This window comes from Leopardus geoffroyi, chromosome A1 (assembly GCF_018350155.1).
Source record: "Leopardus geoffroyi isolate Oge1 chromosome A1, O.geoffroyi_Oge1_pat1.0, whole genome shotgun sequence".
In the NCBI taxonomy this organism is placed as follows: Eukaryota; Metazoa; Chordata; class Mammalia; order Carnivora; family Felidae; genus Leopardus; species Leopardus geoffroyi.
The window spans coordinates 143,368,976-143,393,078 of NC_059326.1; the positions used below are offsets into that span (position 1 = coordinate 143,368,976).

The following is a 24,103-nucleotide window of genomic DNA, read 5'->3' on the forward strand; positions in this document are numbered from 1 at the left end:
AACTAATGTATTAGGCTTCAGATATGTTTCTCTCACCAGAGGGTTTTTAGAAGAAATTGGATATGAACGACTTTAGGCAGGATGTGTTCTATTCACTTTCCCACAATCTTCATCAATCCCTACTGCCTTCTACCTCGTATGTTCACATATTTTTCTGCCCAGCCAATGACAGCATCTGAATTTGACATCTAGAAAAAATAATTTATAATGAATAATTTAAAATCTGGATACAATATGGTCCACTCTTCTCCTACAAATTCCAGGCAAGTGAGTAACTTATAGCTATCTCATGATGATTCAAACATGTACAATATGTTACCCAACCATTTACAGGTTTCCTGGTCCAGCATGATGCCCTAGGAAAGGTGTTTCAACATACCATCCCAAGATTTCTGTTCCTGGTCTGAAGTCTTCAGAAAAGTAGACCCTGACTAAGTATTTCAAAGGTTCATCTGCCCAGTAACTACAGAGGTGGCTAACAGGGCTTTGACTGATGGAATTTACAATTTAATGTGAACTTTGGAAACTTTATATAAACCATGGACATGTAATAACATCAAATCATTTCTGAGAAACACTTCAATGAATTCAAAATTTAATGCATGAGCAGAGATTTAATTACACTAAAATTAGAATGCAGTTTCTTTCCATACTATCTACAAGGAAAACAAGATACATTTAATGAACTCATCACTAAGATACCAAGCTTCCACTAAATTAGAATGCTTCTTTTAACTATGAGGGGTTAGAAACCTCTCTCTAAGTGAGTCACGACGTAGGTGAGCATCGATTTAGGATGCTCCGAAGTAATGATAGGAGCCTGAGGAGCTGGGACACACTCTGCCATTTCATGGCGGCATAACCTCCTGTAAGTCACAACTCCCTTTGAGCTCTCTCTCCTTACCCACACAAGGTGTAGATAAGTATTAACACTCCGAAAACTCTTTACACTGAAAAACAAGAAACGACTGTTGCTATAAGTGTAACTAGTTCCTTAATCAATTGTTTAAAGACAAATGAAATAAGGGTAAGCTAAAACTGGGTCAAACACCTAAGTATATATAAGAACAGTGACTGATTCTGATAATTTGTACTGTAGACATTATCATTTTTTAAACAGCCCTCACCCTAATAACCCAAGAGAAGTTCTAAAAACTTAATATATTCAGGGGGCTTGGGTAGCTCAGTTGGCTAAGCGTCCAACTCTTGATTTTGGTTCGGGTCATGATCTCACATTTTGTGGAATTAAGACCCGCAAGTGCTGTGAGCACAGAGCCTGCTTGGGACTCTTTTTCTCTCTCTCTGTCTCTCAAAATAAATAAATAAACACTTAAAAAAATATAAAAACAAATTCTTCACAGAAAAAGCTAAAAGATTCAGAAAAACTAAAAAAAAAACTTAAAAAATTCACAATCATACCTCCCCAAAATAAACATGGTAGCACTTTAAGGAATTTTCTTCAAGTATTTTTATGTATATACAGAACGTATTTTATATAGACGAGGCCACAGAGAATATACAATTTGGCATCCTGGTTTCCAACTGACCACTGCACCATCTTTGAAAACATTCTTCAGGCTGGCTTCCTACCATACAAATAGCCTACAGTTTAACTATCAATTATATACTAATGACTCAGAATATACTAATATGTCACCAAATAAAACCAAATAGTAATATTCTCATTAATGCCTTTTTCTTTTCCCCACACTAATATAAGTATCAATTCAGCATTCATAGAGTACTCAATGAAAGCAATAATGAAAATTAGACAACTAAAATTCTATATATTATCAGTTGAGTAAGGCAGCCTGCGAGATCTAGAATAGTTTGTTTTAAATCAACAGAAAGATGGGTTTAAGGATGGCTTGGGAGTATTCCCATTCAGCTGAATGTATACAGATCCCTGGCAGTACTGAGTAAACAAGAGTAGGTAGAATCCTCATTCTGTAAACATCTTGGGAGCTGGCAGGGTGATTACGCAAAGCACATGAATTTTAATGTTAAAATCCACGTGACAGAGATTCCTAACAACCCAGGAGAGAAAATGGCAGTTTTGCAAAAGGGAAGCATATAAAGATAAAGGGATAGGCTAAGCACACTCAAATATTTTGAGAGGTTCAAAGTAATTGTCCTATATGTTTAGTAATGTACAGACTTACCTTCTGTGAAGACTGACAGAAATTTTCTAACATGAGCACTTGGAGTTCTTTTATAGTCAAATCCACTTAAGATAATTTCTTAGAGACTTATTAAGAGCCTAATGGGGGAAACTGAAAATAACTAGGGCAGAAAACTGTAACTCACAAAAAAAGCCTTATTCAGAATAGCTCTCCTGAACTTCTTATAAATGCTTAAATGAAAACAGAAAGACAATAAAGTAAGATTGAGGCATGCTTAAATGTAAAAGTAAAAAGAACCAACAATTTACCTAGAAAAATGATCAGAAAAATAACTGGTACATCCAACTGTACACCTAATTGCTATTAGGAATCCGGATTTTCTGTATATGGAAAAAGGATTCTAATTTTCCCCAGATCCTTTCAACTTACATTGCACTTGCATGCTATACTATGAACTAGACGGTTAGCAAACACAATATATAGCACTCACAAGACATACGTACCAGAGCTGTGGCTCTCAGCACATTTCTAGTAAGGCTCTCCTATTAAACACAGGGACATGGGGTGCTTGGGTAGCTCAGCTGGTTAAATGTCTGACTCCTGATTTCAGCTCAAGTCATGATCTCATGGGTCGGGAAATGGAGCCCGCCGGTGACTGACTTAAGATTCTTTCTCTGTCCCTCCCCTGAGCATGTGTGCATGCTCTCTTTCAAAACAAAAACAAAAATATACACGAACAAATTTCCTCCCTTCTATGGGTTAAGGGGAGGGAGGAAGTCATGGACTCTTGTCTACAGCCCTCTGGACTCTGACACACGGATCCGGATGTGCCAATACACATGACATGATAAACATGACTTAAAAAGAAAGTAATGAAAGCTGCTTTGGTATCTGTGGTCCCTTGGCAGTTGTTTGTGTTTAATTTCTGTCTAACTCTTATTTGGTAATTTTATACAAAGTTCTCAATTCTCACAACTGCTCTCTGCCTTGAAGAACTAGCACCAAACCCTCAAAGATAACATGAAAATGTTTCATGTTTTATGGAAGAACATTAAAAGAAAATATCTATAAAGCAAACCTTTTGTTTTTTAAAGCTAATAGTAGCTATTAAGAGATTAAGGTGATTTTTTGAAAGCTAGCATAAGTATAAGGTAAATTTTATTATGAAGGGAAAAGATTGACTCAATTGGTAAATTTTTGTATTTTATAAATAATTTTATTTTCTCATACAAGAAAGAAAAGAGGAACTTTTTGCCTTCCTCCAGTGGCCTACCTTAAAAGAGACAAGACAGTTATATATAAGTGAAATTCAGTGCTTAACTAAGCCAAATGTTAGTTCTACCCATTTAAAATTCTTTTAGCTACACAAAAGCCATTTTGGGTTCACAATCCACTAGTGAAGGGGGAACCTCATGAGAAAGAATATTTGTTTTTGTTTTTTTCCTTTGCAAGGTCACTAGAAAGATGTCCCTGTAAAATTAATTCTAAACTGTACTTAACAGTGAAGTGAGATTTTTAAAAACTTTTTTTTAATTTTTTTAATGTTTATTTATTTTTGAGACAGAGAGAGAGCATGAGCAGGGAAGGGGCAGAGAGACAGGGAAACACAGAATGTGAAGCAGGCTCCAAGTTCCGAGCTGTCAGCACACAGCCCGACTCAGGGCTTGAACTGGCAAACCGCAAGATCGTGACCCGAGCCAAAGTCAGACGCTTAACCGACTGAACCACCCAGGCGCCCCTTTAAAAACTTTTTAAAACAAGATGGGAAAATAAATGAAATACAGTTAGTTGACCCTTGACAATGTGGGTTAGGAGCGCCGATTCCCTCAACGGTGAAAAATTCACTTATAACTTCTGACTCCCCTAACACGTTACTAATAACCTACTGTTGACTGGAAGCCTTACTGATAACATCAACAGTCAATTAACACACTTTGTATATTATATACTATTTCTTTCAGTGAAGAGAGGGAAAAGAAAACGTTATGAAGAAAATCATAAGGAAGGGGCAGCTGGGTGGTTCAGTCGGTTAAGCATCCAACTCTTGATTTCAGCTCAGATCATCCTCTCACAGTGCATGAGTTTGAGCCCCACACTGGGCTCCCACGCTGACAGTGTGAAGCCTGCCTGGGATTCTCATTCTGTCCCTCTCTCTCTGACCTCCCCACCCCCGGCTCGCACTCTCTCTCAAAATAAAAGAAATGAACCTAAAAAAAAAGAAAATCTTAAGAGAAAATACATGTATAATACTGCACTGTATTTATATTAAAAAAATCTGTCTGTAAGTGGACTCACGCAGCTCAAACCCAAGTTGTTGAGAGATCTACTGATACAAGTGGATGAAAAAGACAGTATATATACCCATGTCCATAATTTCAACTTCTCTGAAAAATATTGCTTAATACAAGCAGCATTGATTCTTATCGATCTCATCTCTTTTACTCAGGTATTAGGGAGCACAGAAATGACCAAAGGTGTACTATTTATGATGGATGGGAAAAGGAGAATCAGGATACAATTAAGAGCAGAAGTTCACTGATAAATCTGCTTCTTTTAACAGAGAGTGATAGTGAAATGTCCTAATTTTATGGAATATGGAGGTATGCTATAAAAACTAAGATTTTAACTATATGCTTTTATTTACAGGTTGAAGACCACTGAATGATCAGCTTTTAAAAAGTTTACCTACTCCTGCAATGCCTGGTCAGTAAGATTTGGAAATTTTATCTCAATTCTTTGTAGACAGGCTAAAATCTATATAAACACTGCTTATTACATGGAGATTCTTTTGAAATGAAGATACTTAATGAGTCCGAAATCTTACAATGCCCCATAAGCACTCAATTTTTCAATACTTAACAGAGGAAAATCTCTAGGAAAATCTCACTTATTACAAGAACATAATGAATCTTATAAAACAGGGTCAATTTACTGTATAAGCCACAGATCACAAGGCATTACAAAGATGCAACACAAACAAAAAATTGCACATTTCCTTAAACTAAAGATAATCTTTACTAATTGAGATATAAATCTATTTAAAACATCTTATATACAGGGGCACCTGGGTAGCTCAGTCAGTTGAACATCTGACTCTTGATTTTGGATCAGGTCATGACCTCGCAGTCATGGGACTGAGCCCTGTTGTCAGGCTCCAGCACTGAGAGTGGAGCCTGCTTGGGATTCTGTCACTCTCTCTCTCAATCTGCCTCTTCCCCACCCACGTCCATTCCCTCTCTCTCAAAATAAACATTACAAATATATACATACACACACACACACACGCACACACACACAAGTTTCAAAAACAGTCTTAAGTCACTTAAAATTTCTATCAGGAAAAATTAAATATTTGTAACTCATTTCCCTTACTCTTTTGTCCAGTGAGTTGAATTCTAAATAACATAACAATCCAGTAAGTAAAAATAAGTATTTCAACTAAACACCAGAGGTCTGAACAAAATAAAAATCATATGGCAGCAAGGAGGTTAGACCTTTTGAGATTCAATCACCTTTTCACTGAGACATTGGATCACTTTAAACTAAGTTTACAAATTATTTATAAAGACAGTTTCTTTGTTCAATCCTTTAATTGCATGAATAATGTTTCAGGTAATTAGCCTAAACCAACTTTCAGAATCCTTTAATCCCAAAAAAGAAAAGTCACACTAGTCTGATGTACATTGTGACTTCATTTCAAAATTATTAAATTAATAAACTTTGCTGAACCAAAGTTAAGAGCTCCCCTAAACACTTCCTTTATGTATATATATTTTGAAAAGGATTGTTTTTGTGTACACTTGTTTGCTCATGACAGATGTGTAAGTTTGTGGTCAAAGTTTAGTAATTCTGTTCTAGAGACAGGAATTCAAAAAAAAAGAAAAAGAAAAGAAAGTTACAAGTGAACTAAATAAAAATAGGAATAATAAGGATGTTTTTAAAAAGGATTAACGTCTACATAATATAACTAATCAAAATGACATGACACATCTTGTTTTTGAGAATTACATAATCACATCTTAACATGCTACTCATAATCACTACTTTATTTTTTTTTTAATGTTTATTTATTTTTGAGAAAGAGAGATAGCACACAAGGGGGAGAGGGGCAGAGAGAAAGAGGAAGGGAGACACAGAATCCAAAGCAGGCTCCAGGCTCTGAGCTGTCAGCACAGAGACGGACTCGGGGCTCAAACCCACCAACTGTGAGGTCATGACTTGAGTTGATGTTGGATGTTTAACCTACTGAGCCACCCAGACATCCCTCATAATCACTACTTTAGTTCTTATAAAAACCTCAGGTCAGAGCCAAGAACATCATATACTACATCCATTCTGTTTCCCAAATAATCCCACTTCTAGTATTTGCTCCTCCCTAAAATTAATTTATGCAGATTAAACTTAAAGTAACCAACCCTCACTAGTTTATACATTCCCACTAATTGCTTTGTCTAAATACTCAAGTACCATAATCTTGATTCTCCTCTTCTCAATTTCTGCCATGCTAAATACATAACCATTCAAAAAGGTTTTTTTTTCGTTTTTAAAACTGTAGAATAGGATCTAATTTTTAAAAAGACATTATAAAATATCTTATTTGTAAATCTAAAAAATAATATTCATTTTGGCATGCTAACACACACTGTTATCCCACATAGAGATGTTGCCACTTTTCAGTCCAAAGTGGATGGCCTTCCCATCCCATTACCACCAAATCCGGAAAAGCAAAGTCCTCCTCCTCCAATTTTTTTTGGTTGTGGGGGGGAGGGGCGTTGGGGAGGGTGGGCACTCAGATGAGCACTGCCAATCAGACACTGAAGCAAACTGAAGCTGGGAAGTAGGGGGGAAACTGCAGGAGTAGTTTAGGGAGACGGGAGTAGGAATGGCCTTAAATTTTTTCCAGCACTTTCAAGAGGGTAAATGCACTGGGGCCAGGGGAGAGACCCTGAGAGTCCATGTGATTATACCTGCCCCTTGGACAAGAGAAAAAGGAATGAAGTCACAAGGATAAAATGAAAAAAGAACAAAAAAGAATCAGTTTAAAGTCTTGACTATAAGGAACAATAGGTTTAGATGGAGGGAAAAGGACATCTGAAAGAGCCAGGGTCATCTTGTCTATGTATATGTTACCTTGAAAAATACCTAACAAAAAAATGAGTTCTTTCAAATTTTAATGAGGGGGGGGGATTATGCCATTAATATATTAAAAAATAAACCTAGGGGCGCCTGGGTGGCGCAGTCAGTTAAGCGTCCGACTTCAGCCAGGTCACGATCTCGCGGTCCGTGAGTTCGAGCCCCACGTCGGGCTCTGGGCTGATGGCTCAGAGCCTGGAGCCTGTTTCCGATTCTGTGTCTCCCTCTCTCTCTCTGCCTCTCCCCCGTTCATGCTCTGTCTCTCTCTGTCCCAAAAATAAATAAACGTTGAAATAAAATAAAATAAAATAAAATATTTCTTTAAAAAAAAAAACCTATTCTGATCATATTTCTCATCAGAAATCTGTAAGTATATAAGACGAAGGATGTTAACTTAAACTTACTACGGTAATCATTGCACAGTATACATGTGTATATGTGTTGAATCATTACATTGTGGGCCTTAAAGTAATACAATGCTATATGTCAATTATGTTTTAATAAACTGGAGGGGGAGAAAACATCTATTTGCTTATAAGGCAAATATCACTGACAATTCCAAATATTCTTTAATTACTTGCTTGGGGGAACATGTTCTCACTCTTTCATGCAATTTGTATGTTAGCTAGAAAGTCCTTTTTAAACTTCTACACTCAAGATTTCAAGGCCCATCTGAATGAGCAGCTCAGCAAAGAACGTATCATGCCATTTCCTATATTTTTACCCCTGCACACGAAATGCCCTAATCCTGAAAAAGTCCCACTGAGACAACTGCATACAACTCATCATCATCCCTCCTCTCCCCTCACCCTGGAATTTTCTAGGCCCTGTTCAGCCATCCATTTCCCCTACTAGCTAGGGTTCATTGCTCCAGCTTAGTGTTTCTACAGGACCTAACAAACAAAACCAAAATTTCAATGGTTTTTAAAACTAATTTTTCATCCTACTTACCCGACCCATCATGTAACTACTCTGCTTTAAATCCTTTAGTGCTTCCCATAGCCAAGAGCAGTGTTTTTTTGAATTACCAGTTATCATCACTGGGTTGTTATATCAACTTACTGGATCTCAAATGTCATTCTTTCTTAAAACTAGAAAATACGACAGTGCATCACACAAAGGGCATTATTTTGTGACATTTTATCATTTATAATATGAGTGCACTAGGTGGTGGGGTAAAAATGTGTATCTTACTATAATGGGTCAATGCCCCAAAAAACCTTGAAATACACTGGCTTTTGTTTGGTCTACAAGGCCTTCTAACCTGGGCCCTGCATAAGACTCTGGGCCTATCTCTTACCACACTCCACAGAGCTGAGTTTGTGAAGCCAAACTTTTTTGCAGTTCCTGGTCTCAGTACTGTCAATCACACTGTTCCTTCTGCCTTGAATGCCTTCTCAATTGTCTATAAGGCACACCTTTTCTCTTTCATTATTTAATAGCTATTTACACCTCTACAATAGCTTTTTTATCCTTCCTTCAGCAGCTAATGCTACATGCACACATATTTTGTGTCCCTAAGATGCCCTACGTCAGGGCCCCTTAGACATTTCACTGTACTTTCTAATTTGACTGTCTTCCTAACTTCTAAACTATAAACTCTCTGAGGGAAGGAGCACATTTTATTAGTTTCTGTATCACCAACACTGGGCTGCCGAACATGCCACATGGTAGGGATTCACAATTAGTAAGATGAACCAATATACAATTAAGGACGTGCATCTAACTTCTCAGATGTTAGTAATGATTGAGCGATTGCCTTTCCAGCCAAGCCCATTCATGTTGCACTGCTGGATCAAAATTTCCACATTTTTGCCTCGGCACCCAGAGAGCAGCACCCAGTAGCCTGAGGGAGAAAGAGGGGTCAGCTTCCTCTCTAAGCCAAGAAAGGACTCTTCGGGCTGCAATCAGCAGCACCCACTTTCATGCTTCCAGGAAGTTATCTGGGGAAAGGCAGAGAAGATGGTTTCCAGAAGTTCCCAGAAGCAGGTGAGACAAATCAGAATAGCACTATCGGACCTTATTAGCACGGAGAATCACATTTTTATAAATAACTTTAAATGGAGCGGCGGGGAGGTTCTCTATTCCCTTGTTGATGGCACTAAGTTGTCAATATGAGCTAAGCAAAACAAAAGGTGGCATGAAATAACTTGTCGAAGTTCCTTAATTTCTATTGCTTCCTCTAATGGTTCTGAAATAGCTACTGACTCACTGCTCTCATTAGGAGATACTACTTGGAGGATGACTTGGGGGCTGGACCTAACAGGCGCTCCTCACTGGAGCTTTGAAGCTTTTTCCAGACTTTATTTTACACACATGAATGCTCTACTTTTTAGGGGTCTGATGCACCTATTTCACAAACCAATTCTTCAACTGCCTTCACTGTAATTAAAAACAGTTCGGGCAGCATCCAAGATATTTTGACAGACTCTGGCAACTGTCATTTTCAGCTGTTCTTTTTCCATTTCCACAGTGGTTCACAAACTACTATTATAGGAGCCAAGTTTGTTTTCTGCCTAATCACCCATTTTGTTTAAAACTAAAAATAATTCAGGGGCGCCTGGGTGGCTCAGTCAGTTGAGCATCCAACTTCGGCTCCGGTCAGGATCTCACGGTTTGTGGGTTCGAGCCCCGCATCGGGCTCTGTACTGACAGCTCAGAGCCTGGAGCCTGCTTCTGACTCCGTGTCTCCCTTTCTCTCTGTCCCTCCCCCACTCATGCTCTGTCTCTGTCTCAGAAATAAATAAACATTAAAAAAAATTAAAAAAAATAAAACTAAAAATAATTCTTTCTGCTTAAACTTTGCCCCTAGACTTGCAATTATAGCCATAATTGAGGCAAAGAAAAATTCTTATTAAAAACTAACATTCAAAAATATGTTCATAAGATGGTGAAACTCTTCACCACAGTATTAAATTTTGTATACTTGTCAAAGTAAGGTAATTTAGGACTACCCCGGAGAAAACTTTAAAGGCCATTGAAAACACCATTTCCTTTTGGTTTAAATAGATACAGGAGACTATAACTATTCCACAAACACTTAACGGATATTGACACCTACTAAGTGTGGAAACTTCCACAAATGCCTCTTCTATCTTCTTCTCTTCTACCTGTCCATCCTCTCTTGACAACTCAGATGGAACAGATCACTATCCATGGGAAATAATCATAGCTCTACACAGATTTTCAGAAAACTAATGCCAGAAACACTCCTTTTCCTCTCCAGTCTACTTCTAAAACTTTATTGGGAAAAGGACAAATAAATCAGTTTATAAGCAAATGTAATTACACTGAATTATCAAAAATGTGTGTCATGTTGGGATGGGGGGCTTATTTTAATAGTTTAAATACCAGCCCGTTTGGTAGGAAGTTCATCCCAAACTTCTCTTGGTAAAAAGGTAAGCATTCGTGCAGCTTAAAGATTGTGGAAAACCCGATTTTCTTCCGTGATGCTACCACTCTACAGTCTAGAGAACGCAGCCTTCAACATGAAAAATTGTCACTTGATTTTTTTTTTTTTTTTTTTTTTTGCTCTGACATGTTTTAGACACAAGAGCTGCAGATTCTCAAGGAAGCCATATTTCAAAGGTTTTAAATAGCAGTATTTTTCTGCATTTTCTCTTATTAAAATTGGTGCATTTCATCCCAGTTTTAAATGCCATTATTTTCTAGCTGATATTTAAAACCTGCTTAGAGAGAATAATGTCTCCATCTGAAAGATCTACTTCAAGAAACCAGCTAGTAATTAAAATACACAGGAGAAAATGAAAATAATTCATTTTTACAGACTGGAAAAAAACGTTAAAACTTATCATCTAAGTCCTTCATTTTACAGATAATAAGAGTCCACAGAGGTTAAGTAATTTGCCTCAGATTACCAAGTTACGAACAGCAGTACTAAAATAGAATAAGGTATTTTAATTGCTTAGCTCTACCTCAAATCATCCAAGTTATATATATTCTCATCACTTGTCACTCAAGTTTTAAAAACAATTATCACTGTCATTAATTCCTGATGAAGAAAGAACTCCCTACAACACACGTTCTACATTTTCAAACTTGTTCAAGTTAATAAACTTCAAATTCTAACTCCCAACAACAACAAAAAGTAGTACTATCTAAGAACTTTCCTCTCAAAGTTTCAAAAAATAAAGTTTAGGTGTACATACCCCTCAACTGTCACAATAAATTTTGGTCTATTCTTTCAATTCCTGTCTCTTAACTACACTTGAGCTGGATTTGTTCAACTACAGAGAGAAGGAAAATTCTCGAAGTTCCTCTTTGACAAAAAGCATGCACAATCTGTCAATGACATGACTTCATCATTACTCCATTAATGTATTTCTGACTTACATTACAAAGAGTCATGTTATCAAGTTACTGTGTGAAGAGTTAATGAAAGGCTGGAAAACACACTGTTGGTTGACATTGGTACTGAAAGAAGGTGTGGATCTGACACTGTTAACATCAACTGAAAACCTGAGCTTTAGAGCAAAAAACAGAAAAAGCGGACAAGTTCTTTCAACAAAAAGATTTTTCCTTTGAAGCTCTCATCTACCAAGTGCACCGGCACTGTGGAGACCACATGGGTAAGAATTTCAGATTTTCATTTTAATGCCCCAATAAATCAATTCTACATGTTAGCTTTGGATATTCAAGGGCAAAACAGAGGGCACAGTGGAGGCAATCATTTACACTGGATCATTTTCAAGGACTAAAGTCCAACCACTCGTTACTTTACAATTGTTCCTTTGTGCAACTGATTATTCTCAAAGTACTGAGAGAACGCAGTACTTTTCTCTCAAAGACCCTGGCAACAAAACCTAAGACAGTATGATTTTAATTACAAACGGATGCAGCAGGCTGACCAGTAAAAGGGCAGAAGATGCTGTCTTCTTAAATATTACTAATCGAACTCTCTTCTGGTTACAAATTATCAAAAATTAAAAAAAATTGTGTATATATGTTCCCTCGTTATGGTCTCCGGGGTCACTCTATAAAAATATCTTATTAACAGGTTAACAAACCCGTATTTTTAATGTACGACCAGCTTAGCAAGGTGGCAAATTTGTTTGAAAACATAAAACACAATCACCACCATCGCTCAACAACACACATAAACAGATTCAAAGCTATGTTAGGCACAAAAGTCCTTACCCCATTTTGCCCAATGAGAACTTGCTCTGAAGTTTCTGCTCTTCTGCTACAGAATAACTTCCAAAGGAATTTCTCCGTCTGCTATTTCGCAGTTGCTTTTCCACCCCCCGAGATCCTTTTCTGGAGGTATTTCAGTGGTGCTTGACAATTCAATTAGTTCCCTTAGGTAAAAGGATTTCTCTCTCGTAAATACCAAAACGTTCAAGCAGAGGTGGCATTTGCTTATTAGAGTTACAATGCTGCGCGGAGGAGACAGCGGTCAACTCTATTCCACAAAATGAGTCTACGTGTCTGTCGGAAACGCAGAATCCAGCTTCACCGAGTCCTATAAAAAATGAGTTCGGTGGTCATTTCGCTCATGTCCTCCTAGACACTCGGGGAGAGCCAGGTAACTCGGCCTTTTGGTGCTACTAAGGCTGCGGGTTCAAATTTCTCCACCACACCAGTTCCCTTGGGGGTGGAGCATGTAACCCAATGCGACGTGCACTTTACACAGATCCCTACGAGAAAATAAAAATCCTAAAAGCAGTCATGCCACTGCTTCCCTGCGCTCTCGTTAGAAAAAGCTAGATAGAAAAATCTCCTCGAAGTGCAAACCCAACAGCTCGCGATGTGCACGGCACTCCACATTGGAATCTGTCTTTTAAATGTTTCCCCTCCTAAGACTCGGAGCAGAGAGGAGGTGGGGAGGAGGAAGAGAAGACTGGGCAGGATCGATTCATTCTCCCGAGGAGAATAAACGGAGCCATTTCCAGGCTGGCAGCAGGCTGGGGGCGCAGCGCACGCCGGGGAGCAGGGGGAGGGGGCCCGATCCCACCTCCCTCAGCCCCTTCCCGCCTCGCGCCGCCGAGCACAATGGAGCCCTGCTGGCGCCCGGCCCTTCATTCGCGGCTGCCCGTCTTCCCTCCTCTCTTCGGAGCACCGCAGGTCTGAGGCTGCCGGCGGCGGCGAATGAATGAATCAGAGAGCCAAGCCCCACGCTGCCCCCGGCACCCGCTCCCAGCGCGAGGGCGGGCCGAGCAGCGGCGTTGGACTGAGCTGAAGGGTCGACGGGCGGGCGGCTAATCCCGCGTCGCGGGCAGGGGAGCGGGGCTCGAAGCCGCGGGAGAGCCGCTGCTCCAGCGCCCCCACCCGCGCTCCTCGCCTCTCACGCTCCGCGCCGCCGCCACACGCCGCCTCACAGTCCCCGGGCCCGCCACCGCCTCCTCACGCTTCCATCACCGCCCACCTCCGCCGGCCTCGAGCTCCCGCTCGGCAGAGCAGCGCAGGCTCGGGCGGCCTGAAGCCCGCCGCTGCCTCCGCCTCCACCGGCCGCTCGCGGAGCTGAAGGCGCTGCTTCCCGGGTCAGCGCCGCCCGCGTGAGCAGAGCGCGGCGGCGGAGCGGGCTGCGGAGGGCGGGGGAGGAGGCGGGGAGAACCGGGGGCGAGAGCGGTCCCTCCCCCCGTTCGTGGGAGGGAGCGGGAGGCGGCCACCGCCTCTGAGCCGCGGGAAGGCGTCGGGGGCCGGGGCGCTGACCCGTCCCTAGGGCCCAGCGGGGCCCTACGGGCGGCGGGAGAGGAAGCAGCAGCCGCGAAGGCGGCGGGAAGGCTGGTGGTCAGGGGCCGAGACGGCCCTCGTGGGGAGCTAGTCCGGCCTGCAGGTCCGTCAGTCCGTCCTTCCTTCCTTCCCCCCCCCCCTCCCCTAGTGGCGGGCGGCGGGCGGACCGTGCGCTCTGCTCCTCCGCTGTCTCCTGGCCCCGCTCCCGGCCGCCACAGCCTCCTCCGCGCCCCACACCAGGTGCTCGCGCTGTGTCTCCATCCTCCCCGCAGGAGGACCTTTAAATAGCAACGTCAGCGCGCTCCTCTCCGCACACACGTCACCCGCCGCTCTCGTCACCCGGGTGCGGGGGATGATGTCACGCGGCCGGAAGTACTGCTAAATTAGGGAAGGAGAAGGGGGAGGAGGACTCGGTGAGCAGCTCTGTGCCCACCTGCTCTCGCTTCTCCTTAAAGGCCAAAGCACAGGAGACAGCCCGAGAGGAGCTCCGAGAAGGAAGCGGCGGGAGGAGATTTCCTTGCAACAAATGTGCCAAACACAAGTGAATCATTCGTAGCAATAGTGCCGAAGTGTCAAGCGGGTGATATCCTATCTCCCACTCCCACCTTTCGCAGCATCCCCAAGCTTCTCAAGTTTCAACTAGCACGGAAATGTGGGAGGAGAGCCTGATCACTGGTGGTAGATGTATTTCCAACAAGACTTGGGAAAAAGCTTCTTAATTTTTGAAAGAGTTATTAAATGCCATTCTGAGCATAGTAGACTTTAAAACTCCCCCCCCCCCCCCCCACTTAGTGGTTACCCACATCACGAAAGAATAAAGAGCAGAACTATGAACAAGCGGTACAGTGTTATAAAGGATGGTAATTAAGGTTGGAGGAGGGAAGGCAGTCAAATGATCTAAATGTTTTCATTTGCAGAACAGCAACATTTTGGCACAGAGTAGTGAGACAATCTTTAAAAGCTCACTCGTAATTATTGTCATATCTGTAGCAAATGCCAGTATACCCTCCCAGTTCCAGTTTATCAAGAATATGAATTCCAGTCTATGGACTTTAAAAATAAGAAAGACTACCAAATTCTTTTTAATATTAACAAAGGTTCATTCAGATTGTTTTTGTATTCTTTAGTTTTGGCCATGGAGTATATAATTACAATATCACTTAAGTATGTTGTTTTTCATTTCCTATATGACAAGGGTGAGTAGCCATTTATAGATTTACTGATTATGTATGTTTGTGTCTACAATAAATCATATTATGAATGCTTTTCAAGTTGCAAATTACTACAAAGTTTTAAAATGTCCTTACTTTTATTATTCGAGTATTGGGTAAACTCGAATAATGAAGTTTGATTTGGTTTAATTTGATAATCATGACCCGGATATGGAATTACTGCATAATGCCAAAGGCCATTGCTATTTCAGAGTTGGTCTATAAATTCAGTGACCATGTTTTCCAAACTAAAATCCATACACATCATTTGACAACAGACAAAATATTTGAAATCTGAAGTGACCTGGAAAATCCAGAACATAAGATTACCAACCTACAGTGATTATTGGGAGAGCTATAAATGGATATCCATGCATGTGTTTTAAATAAAAGGAGATAAAACTCTACACAATTTCTATCATGTATGTTTTAAACATGTTTCAATGTTAAACTACTCACATGATTCCTAGTTAAGGAAATTGGTTTTCCAGGGTTTTGCTTTTACATTTTCTTGATCAAGTTAGAAGCTTGATATTAAAGGACACCAGCCAAAAATTCTATAAAATCTCTCCACAAACTATTTACTATCTGTACTAAATCACTTTTCTCTCTTTCCTGCTCTTTCCATTAGTCCATGTAGATTAGAGCTCTCACTTTACCATTTTCAAACACTTCATTCTACCCTTTTAGCAGAACTTCCTCCGGTTTCCTATCTTATTCCCCCTCATCTTTACCCAACTGTCAAAACAGCATGTCAGCTGCTTTCCTGCTTTTAGAGTGCTGACCCTTCACTAGAGATTCTACTTTTCAAAGCTACCATGGTCTCTTTCTTCTTTTGTCGACTTGAAATTCAGAGCAACTTTTTTTTCTATATAAATCTGTGCATCGTGATGTAATTACTCAGATTCTATGTGATTATTTAATGGTGGCCTCTGTCCTCAACCTAAAAAAATCTACCAATGGTTGGTGAATTTTTATTTCTAGCTGGTATGGGGTTAGTATATTGAGGAATACATATGTTTGTGTATTCAAAGGAATAAGTAAAACATTTTATGTATCAGAAAAAGTATCTGATCAGAAAAAAATAAAAGTACTTGGGAATGCAAGCTGATGCAGCCACTCTGGAAAACAGTATGGAGGTTCCTCAAAAAACTAAAAATAGAACTACCCTACAACCCAGCAATTGCACTACTAGGCATTTATCCAAGGGATACAGGTGTGCTGTTTCGAAGGGACACATGCACCCCCATGTTTATAGCAGCACTATTAACAATAGCCAAAGTATGGAAAGAGCCCAAACGTCCATCGATGGATGACTGGATAAGGAAGATGTGGTATATATATATATACAATGGAGTAGTACTCGGCAATCAAAAAGAATGAAATCTTGCCATTTGCAACTAACGTGGATGGAAATGGAGGGTATTATGCTAAGTGAAATTAGTCAGAGAAAGACAAATATCATATGACTTCACTCATATGAGGACTTTAAGAGACAAAACAGATGAACATAAGGGAAGGGAAACAAAAATAATATAAAAACAGGGAGGGGGACAAAGTATAAGAGACTTATAAATATGGAGAACAGATAGTTACTGGAGGGGATGTGGGTAAGGGGCATTAAGGAATCTACTCCTGAAATCATTGTTGCACTATATGCTCACTAATTTAGATGTAAATTTAAAAAATAAAATTTAAAAAAAATAATCAAAAATAGATAAATAAAAGTACTTTTCTGCTCCCTTGAAACAATTTCAACACAATTTTGAGAAGAGTCAGAGAACCAGTCTATGGCTTTCCATGTAAAATAAATCATCTGGCAGGCCTCAGTCAGTTAAGCATCTGAGTTCAGCTCAGGTCATGATATGGCAGCTCGTGGGTTCGAGGCCTGAGTTGGGTACTGAGCTGACAGCCTGGAGCATGCTTCGAATTCTGTGTCTACCTCTCTCTCTCTGCCCCTCCCCCATTTGTTCTCTCTCTCTCTCTCTCTCTCTCTCCCTCTCTCTCTCTCTTTCAAAAATGTATAAACATTAAAAAAAAATTTTAAATAAATATCATCTAAAACCAAGCTGATGTAACCCAAATGCTAACAGTGAATTTCCAACCCGGATTGCTTTGTATGTTTTTTAAAGTAGCGAGCTTCCTAGAAAGTAATATATTTTCTTTTCCCGGAAGAGGTAAAAAGTACTTTAGTAGAGTTTCAAATTTCTAACAGTTCCTGTTTCCCACTACACTCTGAAAATTTGTGGAGAGGTTTATGAATACCCTCTGATTTTAGAACCTGTAGGCGAAGGCATCTGTTTTAGTTACAGAATTTACTTCCATGCCCTTAATAGGAGATGGCAATATTCAATGGGGTGTTCATAGATTGGGTGTGAGATATGTCTTTTTCAATGAAAAGACACCTAGGTGATAGACTTTGTAAGAAAGATGGTTAAAGCCAGATTTTATTTTTAATTGCTTAACATTAGGTAATAGCAACTCCCTTTTAAGTCCTCTCTTTTTAATTACCAAAATACCAGTATTACTTTGAATAAAATCATAATAGAAATAATAAATGAAAAGATAGTTCAGCAAACAAAAGAAGTCTCAAGATTCATGGTTTATGCCACATAGTTATGAAGAAACCAAATAACTACCAAAGACTAGAAGTAATAATAAGTAATAATAAAAAAGAATGACAGAGTTGTAGGGAAACAGAGCTTATCCAGTTCATCGTCCAAAGTCATCCCACCTCCTTCACAATATAACAGACATTGGGTGGCAGTAAAATGTGTTTGGCCTATTCAAAACCCTATTTTATTATTAATCATGTTCTGAACCAAACCAGGGTAGTTAATGGTTCAAGGATATAATGGTTTGGCATCTCCAGGATATAATGGTGGGTTAAGGAAAATTTTTATTCTTATGAGTTTGTGCATTTTTTTATCAGAGGGCTTGGGAGTGGTGGAGGGAGGGAAGTTAGAGAATTAGTTTCAGGAAAGATATGATTTAGAACACATGGGAGATAATATCATAAAACTATCTTTTGCTCTGATTTTTTACTGTAAATTCATTATTTTTTTTTTCTAAAAATGGTTAAAGAGATGTAAATATAATCCCAGACTTATTAAAGAACACACCAGAAAGTTTTTGTTTGGTGCTATGAGAAAATTATTGCACAACTATATGTGTGAATTTTTAAAATATTTAGAATAGATGGGGTTATGGTGCCTTTGAGAAAATTACCTGGCTTAATTTCAGGTTGATTGTTCTAAACAGCAGTTACCGAGAACAGGCTGGAAAAAATATGCAGATCTGCAGAGAGCTACAGTAAAGAATGTTGAGTAAAAGCTTGTGCTATACCTGTGCGTTTACTTGGAATGGAATGCTGTGCAAGCTGATTGCCATGGTAACCAATAATCTTTTTCCTGAATGGGAGAACAGGACAACCATGAGGAAAATGCTTTAAATGAGCTACCTTATTCTGTGATGCTTCTGGTGCTAGCTAAGAGAAAAACAACACCCAAAGTATTTAGGATAGCCATGCTTATAAAAGGAAGTTGCTTTCTTTCCAAAGAGACAAGGCTGAGGCAAAAATTGGGGACTTTCAAAGGGAGATGAGGGCTTAAGATGGCAACTGGAAACTCTCTGAAGCAGAACATAATTGGTAAAGACTCTGACATGACTAAAAAGGGCAGAAGCAATACCTAGAAACTGTATTAAGGCTCTCCCAAGCATAAGAGGTCAGACATAAGTAAAGATTCTTAACCTTTGAGATTTTCAGCCAAGATATTTCATGAGGAATTTATAAGACCTTTTATTTCTTTTAATCTAGTTCTAAATAGTAATTTCTCTAAAAATTAAAAAGGAAATGGCAGATATATTTTTATTCAATGTACCGTTTCTATTATTTTAAAAACAAATTATATTTCACCTATACATAATAAATATGTATATAGATACAAATACATGTATAAATATAGATAGATCTCTATCATATGCCTGCATTGACTTGGTCATCTGCTAAAATGTCTTACCCTTAAAATAAAATCCAAACTCCATGCCTTGGCCTAAGAGGTATTGCATGAGGGGCCCCTGTCCATCTTTCTTACCTTGGTTACCATACCCCCCCTATACCTCCATTGCTAGTGTGTGGGTTAGTATATTAATTGCAAGAAACAAAAGCCCCACCCGATGGTGACCTAAGCTATAAAAGTGTTCAAATACTTAAGAATTCCGGGGGCGGCTCAGTTGGTTAAGCATCTGACTTCAGCTTGGGTCATGAGCTTGTGAATTCGAGCCCCACATTGGGCTCTCTGCTGTCAGTGTGGAGACCCCTTAGGATCCTTTGCCCCCACCCCCCTTTGCCCCTCCTCTGCTCTCTCTCTCTCTCTCTCAAAAATAAATAAACATTAAAATGAAGAAGAAGAAGAAGAAGAAGAAGAAGAAGAAGAAGAAGAAGAGAAGAAGAAGAAGAGGAAGAAGAAGAAGTCTGAAGGTAGGTGGTCCTTTGTGGTTTGGGAAGTCCAAAATGTCGTTATGGTCCAGGCTCTTCCCAGCCTTTCACTTTGACATCTTAATCTGTTGTCTTTTAAACCTGGTTTGTTATCTCATGGTTGTTAGATTATTACATTTCTAGGTATTACAGTCTCACAAAGAGCATTTCAAAACAAAAAGAGAAAGGAAGAGACTTAGGAATTTTTTCCTTTATGCCTATGTCTTATGAGAGAGAAAAACTCTCAAGAGGCCCCCAGAAATTTTCCTCTCACGTCTCCTTGTCCAGAACTGAGTTATATTCCTATGTCTAAATCAATCACTGACAGTTTGGAACAGAATTTCCATGATTTTCTTAGACCAATGGTGGTTTATCCCTTGAGCCTGCATATTGCATCTGAACCAAATTAGAGCTCTCCCATCAAGGAAGAAAAGGCAGTGGGCATTAGGCAAGCAGACCACATATGCAACACATGACCCAAAGCCACTCTGGTATTCCTGCTAGTCTTCAAATATGAAAAGACTGTTTCAAATGCATTGCCTTTGCCACCTGGAACACATATGCCCAAGATTATCACACTCCTCATCATTCAGTTCTAATTTCAAATCACATCTCTTGAGAGACACCTCCTGAGCATTCTTTATAAAATACCAGAATATACATAGTCACTCACCTTCCACTTGATTTACTTTATTTTCTTCACAGTGTATTCAGCTCTATCTAAAACATATTATAGATTTATTAATTTTCTTATACACTTATACACCCCATGAAGAGCAACTTTATCTGTAATCTTGTCTACTTTCCATCTGCAATAGCAAGACAATGTCCAGCACATAGGTGGTACTCAGTAAACATTTATTGAATGAATGAATTGCTAGATTTTCAGTTATACTTAGGTAGAAATTACCTAGTTAACCAGGGTTCTTAACTAGTTAGCTGGAGTGAACCACAGAACCCGCTCTAACTGGAACAGAGATTTACTAGAATGGTATATGCAACTAACAGAACCACTGGGAGGGCTGGGAATCTCTCTAGACTGAGCTCCCAGGAATAAGAACTGGCCGGAAACAGAACATTTAAATGAGTTACTTTGAAGAGTGCTTAATAATGATACTACTCTTTACAAAGGTGGGGCAAGAGAAAATTATGTGGACAGGAGCTGTGTCCTTTGCTGAAGGGTCACAGCCAACCCACAGAGACTTCACAAGAAGGGAGCCCAAATAAATAAATAAATATCTCCGCTTCACTTTCCTCTCTACCCAATCGTCCATTTCCTGTTGGTGCTGTTCCTAATATTGACATATAGAAAGCTAGAGAAGGCACAGGAGTCCAGTGATGTAGTCCATACAGATTGTCTTCCTGGGGGGGAGGGGAAATCAGGGAAAAAGAAGGGTGCAGGGGCATCTGAAGGGGCAAAAGAAAATATGCAGCCTGAATCATATTCCATTTAGCAGCTGTTAGATTAGCAATTATTTTAAAGTTTGGCATATGGAAAAACAAACACTACCACACACTCTTAACCATGTCAATTGGTATACCCTTGAGGACATACTTACATTTTGACACAGCAGTTCTACTTTAAGGAATTTATTTTACAGATGGGCTTTCTCAAATATTAAAAAAAAAAAAAAAAACCACAAAGTTTTTTCTGTATTGCTATGAAGTTTAAAAAAAAAAAGATGAGACAACCTCTATATCGATCAATAGGGGAATGGTAGATAACTGACCATTTTATTACATGATGTGACCATATAATAAAATATTATGCAGTGATTACAAAGAATGAGGTAGATCTATAGGGCTGATATGGAAAGATGCCTAATGTAGAAAAAGAATTCTGCATGGATATAGTAAATTAAATTGCAGTTGCCTTTAAGGAGTAGGATTGTAAATTTGACAGAGATGGGGATTTTTTTTTTTGCCATTTGGATTATTTGCATTTTTAACCATAAACGTATATTATTTTCATAATACAAAAGCAAATCAAATTATTTAAAAATATTATTTAAAATGCAAATACACTTAAAATTCAATTGCAGGAGGAGAGAATAAGGCATTATGTACATTTCATTTTCCTATCTCCCTCAGATTCTTTTATGAAGAAGACTATGTAAGGTTAAAAATACATTTATAAAAAGAAATAAAAATAACGTATTTTATTGGAAGTAGTCATTCCATCATACTCTCCACTGATGCAATCATATGTGGATATTCTATTTTAAGCAAGATGCTGATGAGATAGCAAGATAACCAAGATGGTGAGAAAGAATCAAGACAGCGCCGTGTGAGTTGTGGGTGAAGGTGAATGTTTAATTTACTGATGACAAAACTCAAATGTTTAATTTGCTGGTTGGCCTCATAGCATGTCCATCACAAAGAATGGGTAATAGCTATGTGAATATGTGCTCTATAAGGTAGTAAAGGATTGGTAGTAAAAATTAATAAAAGGCAGGTTTTTAGCTCAATATGAGAAAGATTGCAAAAGCATTCAGATCTATATGAATAGAATTGTTTGCCCTGATAATCATTGGCCCAGCTCTTCCTCCCCTGTATATTGAAGCAGAAACTAGCCATACGATCATTTGCCAGGATGATGTAGAAAAGATGTTTGTCTCAGGTAAGAGGTTGGATATAACACCCCCAAAGCCATTTTTTATTCAAAGATTTTATGACTGCTCAACTCTGAGCTCATGTCAAAATAGTCCTTCACCCATTAGCTTCTCTACATTGTCTTCTTCAGAGAACACATCCTCTCCTCTGATGTCATTCATCACCACTGCACAACTTACTTTCTCCTCTTTCCTTCAGGCTCCAATCTCACACCTAGCTTACTGAATAACTCCCATTTGAATGTTCTTTTTTCCCCCACTTTGTTTGTTTGTTTGTTTGTTTGTTTGTTTGTTTGTTTTGAGAGAGAGAGAAAGATAGAGAGTGCGTGCATGTGAGTAGGGGATGGGCAGAGAGAGAGGGAAAGAGAATCCCAAGCAGGCTCCACACTAAGAGATGCTGGGCTGGAACTCAGGAACGGTGAGATCATGACCTGAGCAGAAATCAAGAGTCAGACGCTTAACCGACTGAGCCACCCAGGTGCCCCACACTTGAGTGTTCTCATAAATCAAAATGGCTAAAACGAATTAAACACCTGAAGCACCCATAACTGTCCTCCTGAGATTTTCTTATTTCTGTACATGACAGGTCACCCAAGGCTAACAGATTTGGCTGGCAAAAAGAAAGCAAATCAAAAACAAACAAACAAAAAACCCCATAAGCTTTGTAAAATCCAGACAGCTTATTACTTACATAGATAACAAAAGCAGGAACAGCAAAGGGGCCCGCTCCTCACGTCCCGTTTCCTGCAGAACAAGACAGAAACAAAAGGGGCTAGGTGAAAATGCAACATGAGAGGTGGGATGCTGTTGCTGATGAGCTGATTCTCTGCTGCATGCAGCCAAGTAGTTTTATAGCCTGCAGTCGTATGCTAAGGAGGTGGAGATGTATAGGAAAGAATGTGGCTGATGGTATTTGGGAGCCAACCTCTAAATTCTTGAAATTTCCTGAGAGATAGGATGTCTTTGACCATCATGTGATTAGAGAGTTGAGACACTTTTTTCAAGTTTAATTTTTATTTATTTTGAGAGAGAGATAGAGAGAAAGTGGGGGAGGGGCAGAGAGAGAGGGATTCAGAATCTCAAGCAGGCTCCATGCTGCCAGCACAGAGACTGAAGGGGGGCTCAAAATCACAAACGATGAAATTATGACCTGAGCTGAAATCAAGGGTCGGACGCTTAACCAACTGAGCCACCCAGGAGCCCTTAGAGAGTTTGGGACTTTGAACCAGGTGATGTCAGCCCAACCTCTGCTTTTAGGACCCCCCCAGAGCTTGCCCCACATGGGTCTTTTCAGATGGCTGGTTCTGTTTTATATCCTTTAAAATAAAACTACAGTCATCAGTGTAGTGCTTTCCTGAGTTCTGTTGAGTTGTTCTAGTGAATTATCAAAATTGAGGGGATCATGGGAACTTCCACTTTTGTGGTCAGAAATGTGGGTGGCCTGGGAAATTCTGAGCTCTCAGCTGGTGTTTGAAGTGAGGGTAGTCTTGCAGGGAGGACTGTGCCCTTACCCGTGAAATTTGACCTAACTCCAGGTAGTTAGCATTGTAATTGCATTGCAGAGGAGAAGCTGGCAAACCTCTTACCTCCTTAGAACCTAGGAGATGATGAGAAACTGCCTCATGATAATCTCCTGGAAAGATATGGAGACAAATGAGAAATGGCCTTGAAGAAGTTTCTCGCAAGCTTCACATGGGCTCATGTTCCAAGAGGCTCACAGGACATTCTGTGAAAATTCAAGTCAGCTACAGTTAAGCTTTGCATCTAAAAGGGTCTGGAAATACAGCAAATGTTATCCTTGACTCATGGAATCAGAGAAATTTTGGCTTTTTTCTTGGTGTCTTTCTTCTTTAT

At 39.6% G+C, this 24,103-nt stretch overlaps 1 protein-coding gene across 3 annotated transcripts in view; it reads right to left on the minus strand.

The window, feature by feature from the left end:
- HOMER1 (homer scaffold protein 1) overlaps positions 1-18,481 on the minus strand; it is a 143,689-nt gene extending 125,208 nt beyond the window's left edge. The window contains exons 1-2 of one of the 3 annotated variants that reach the window (XM_045496645.1): positions 14,117-14,219; positions 12,414-12,738 (exon numbers count right to left, since the gene is read on the minus strand). In XM_045496645.1, coding sequence (XP_045352601.1) covers positions 12,414-12,418 — 5 coding nt within the window. In that variant the 5' untranslated portion in view covers positions 12,419-12,738; positions 14,117-14,219. Of the gene's footprint in view, positions 1-12,413; positions 13,759-14,116; positions 14,220-18,388 lie in introns of those variants that run through there. The other 2 variants (XM_045496653.1, XM_045496662.1) reach the window with 2 other exon arrangements.
- Positions 18,482-24,103: the final 5,622 nt, after the last annotated feature.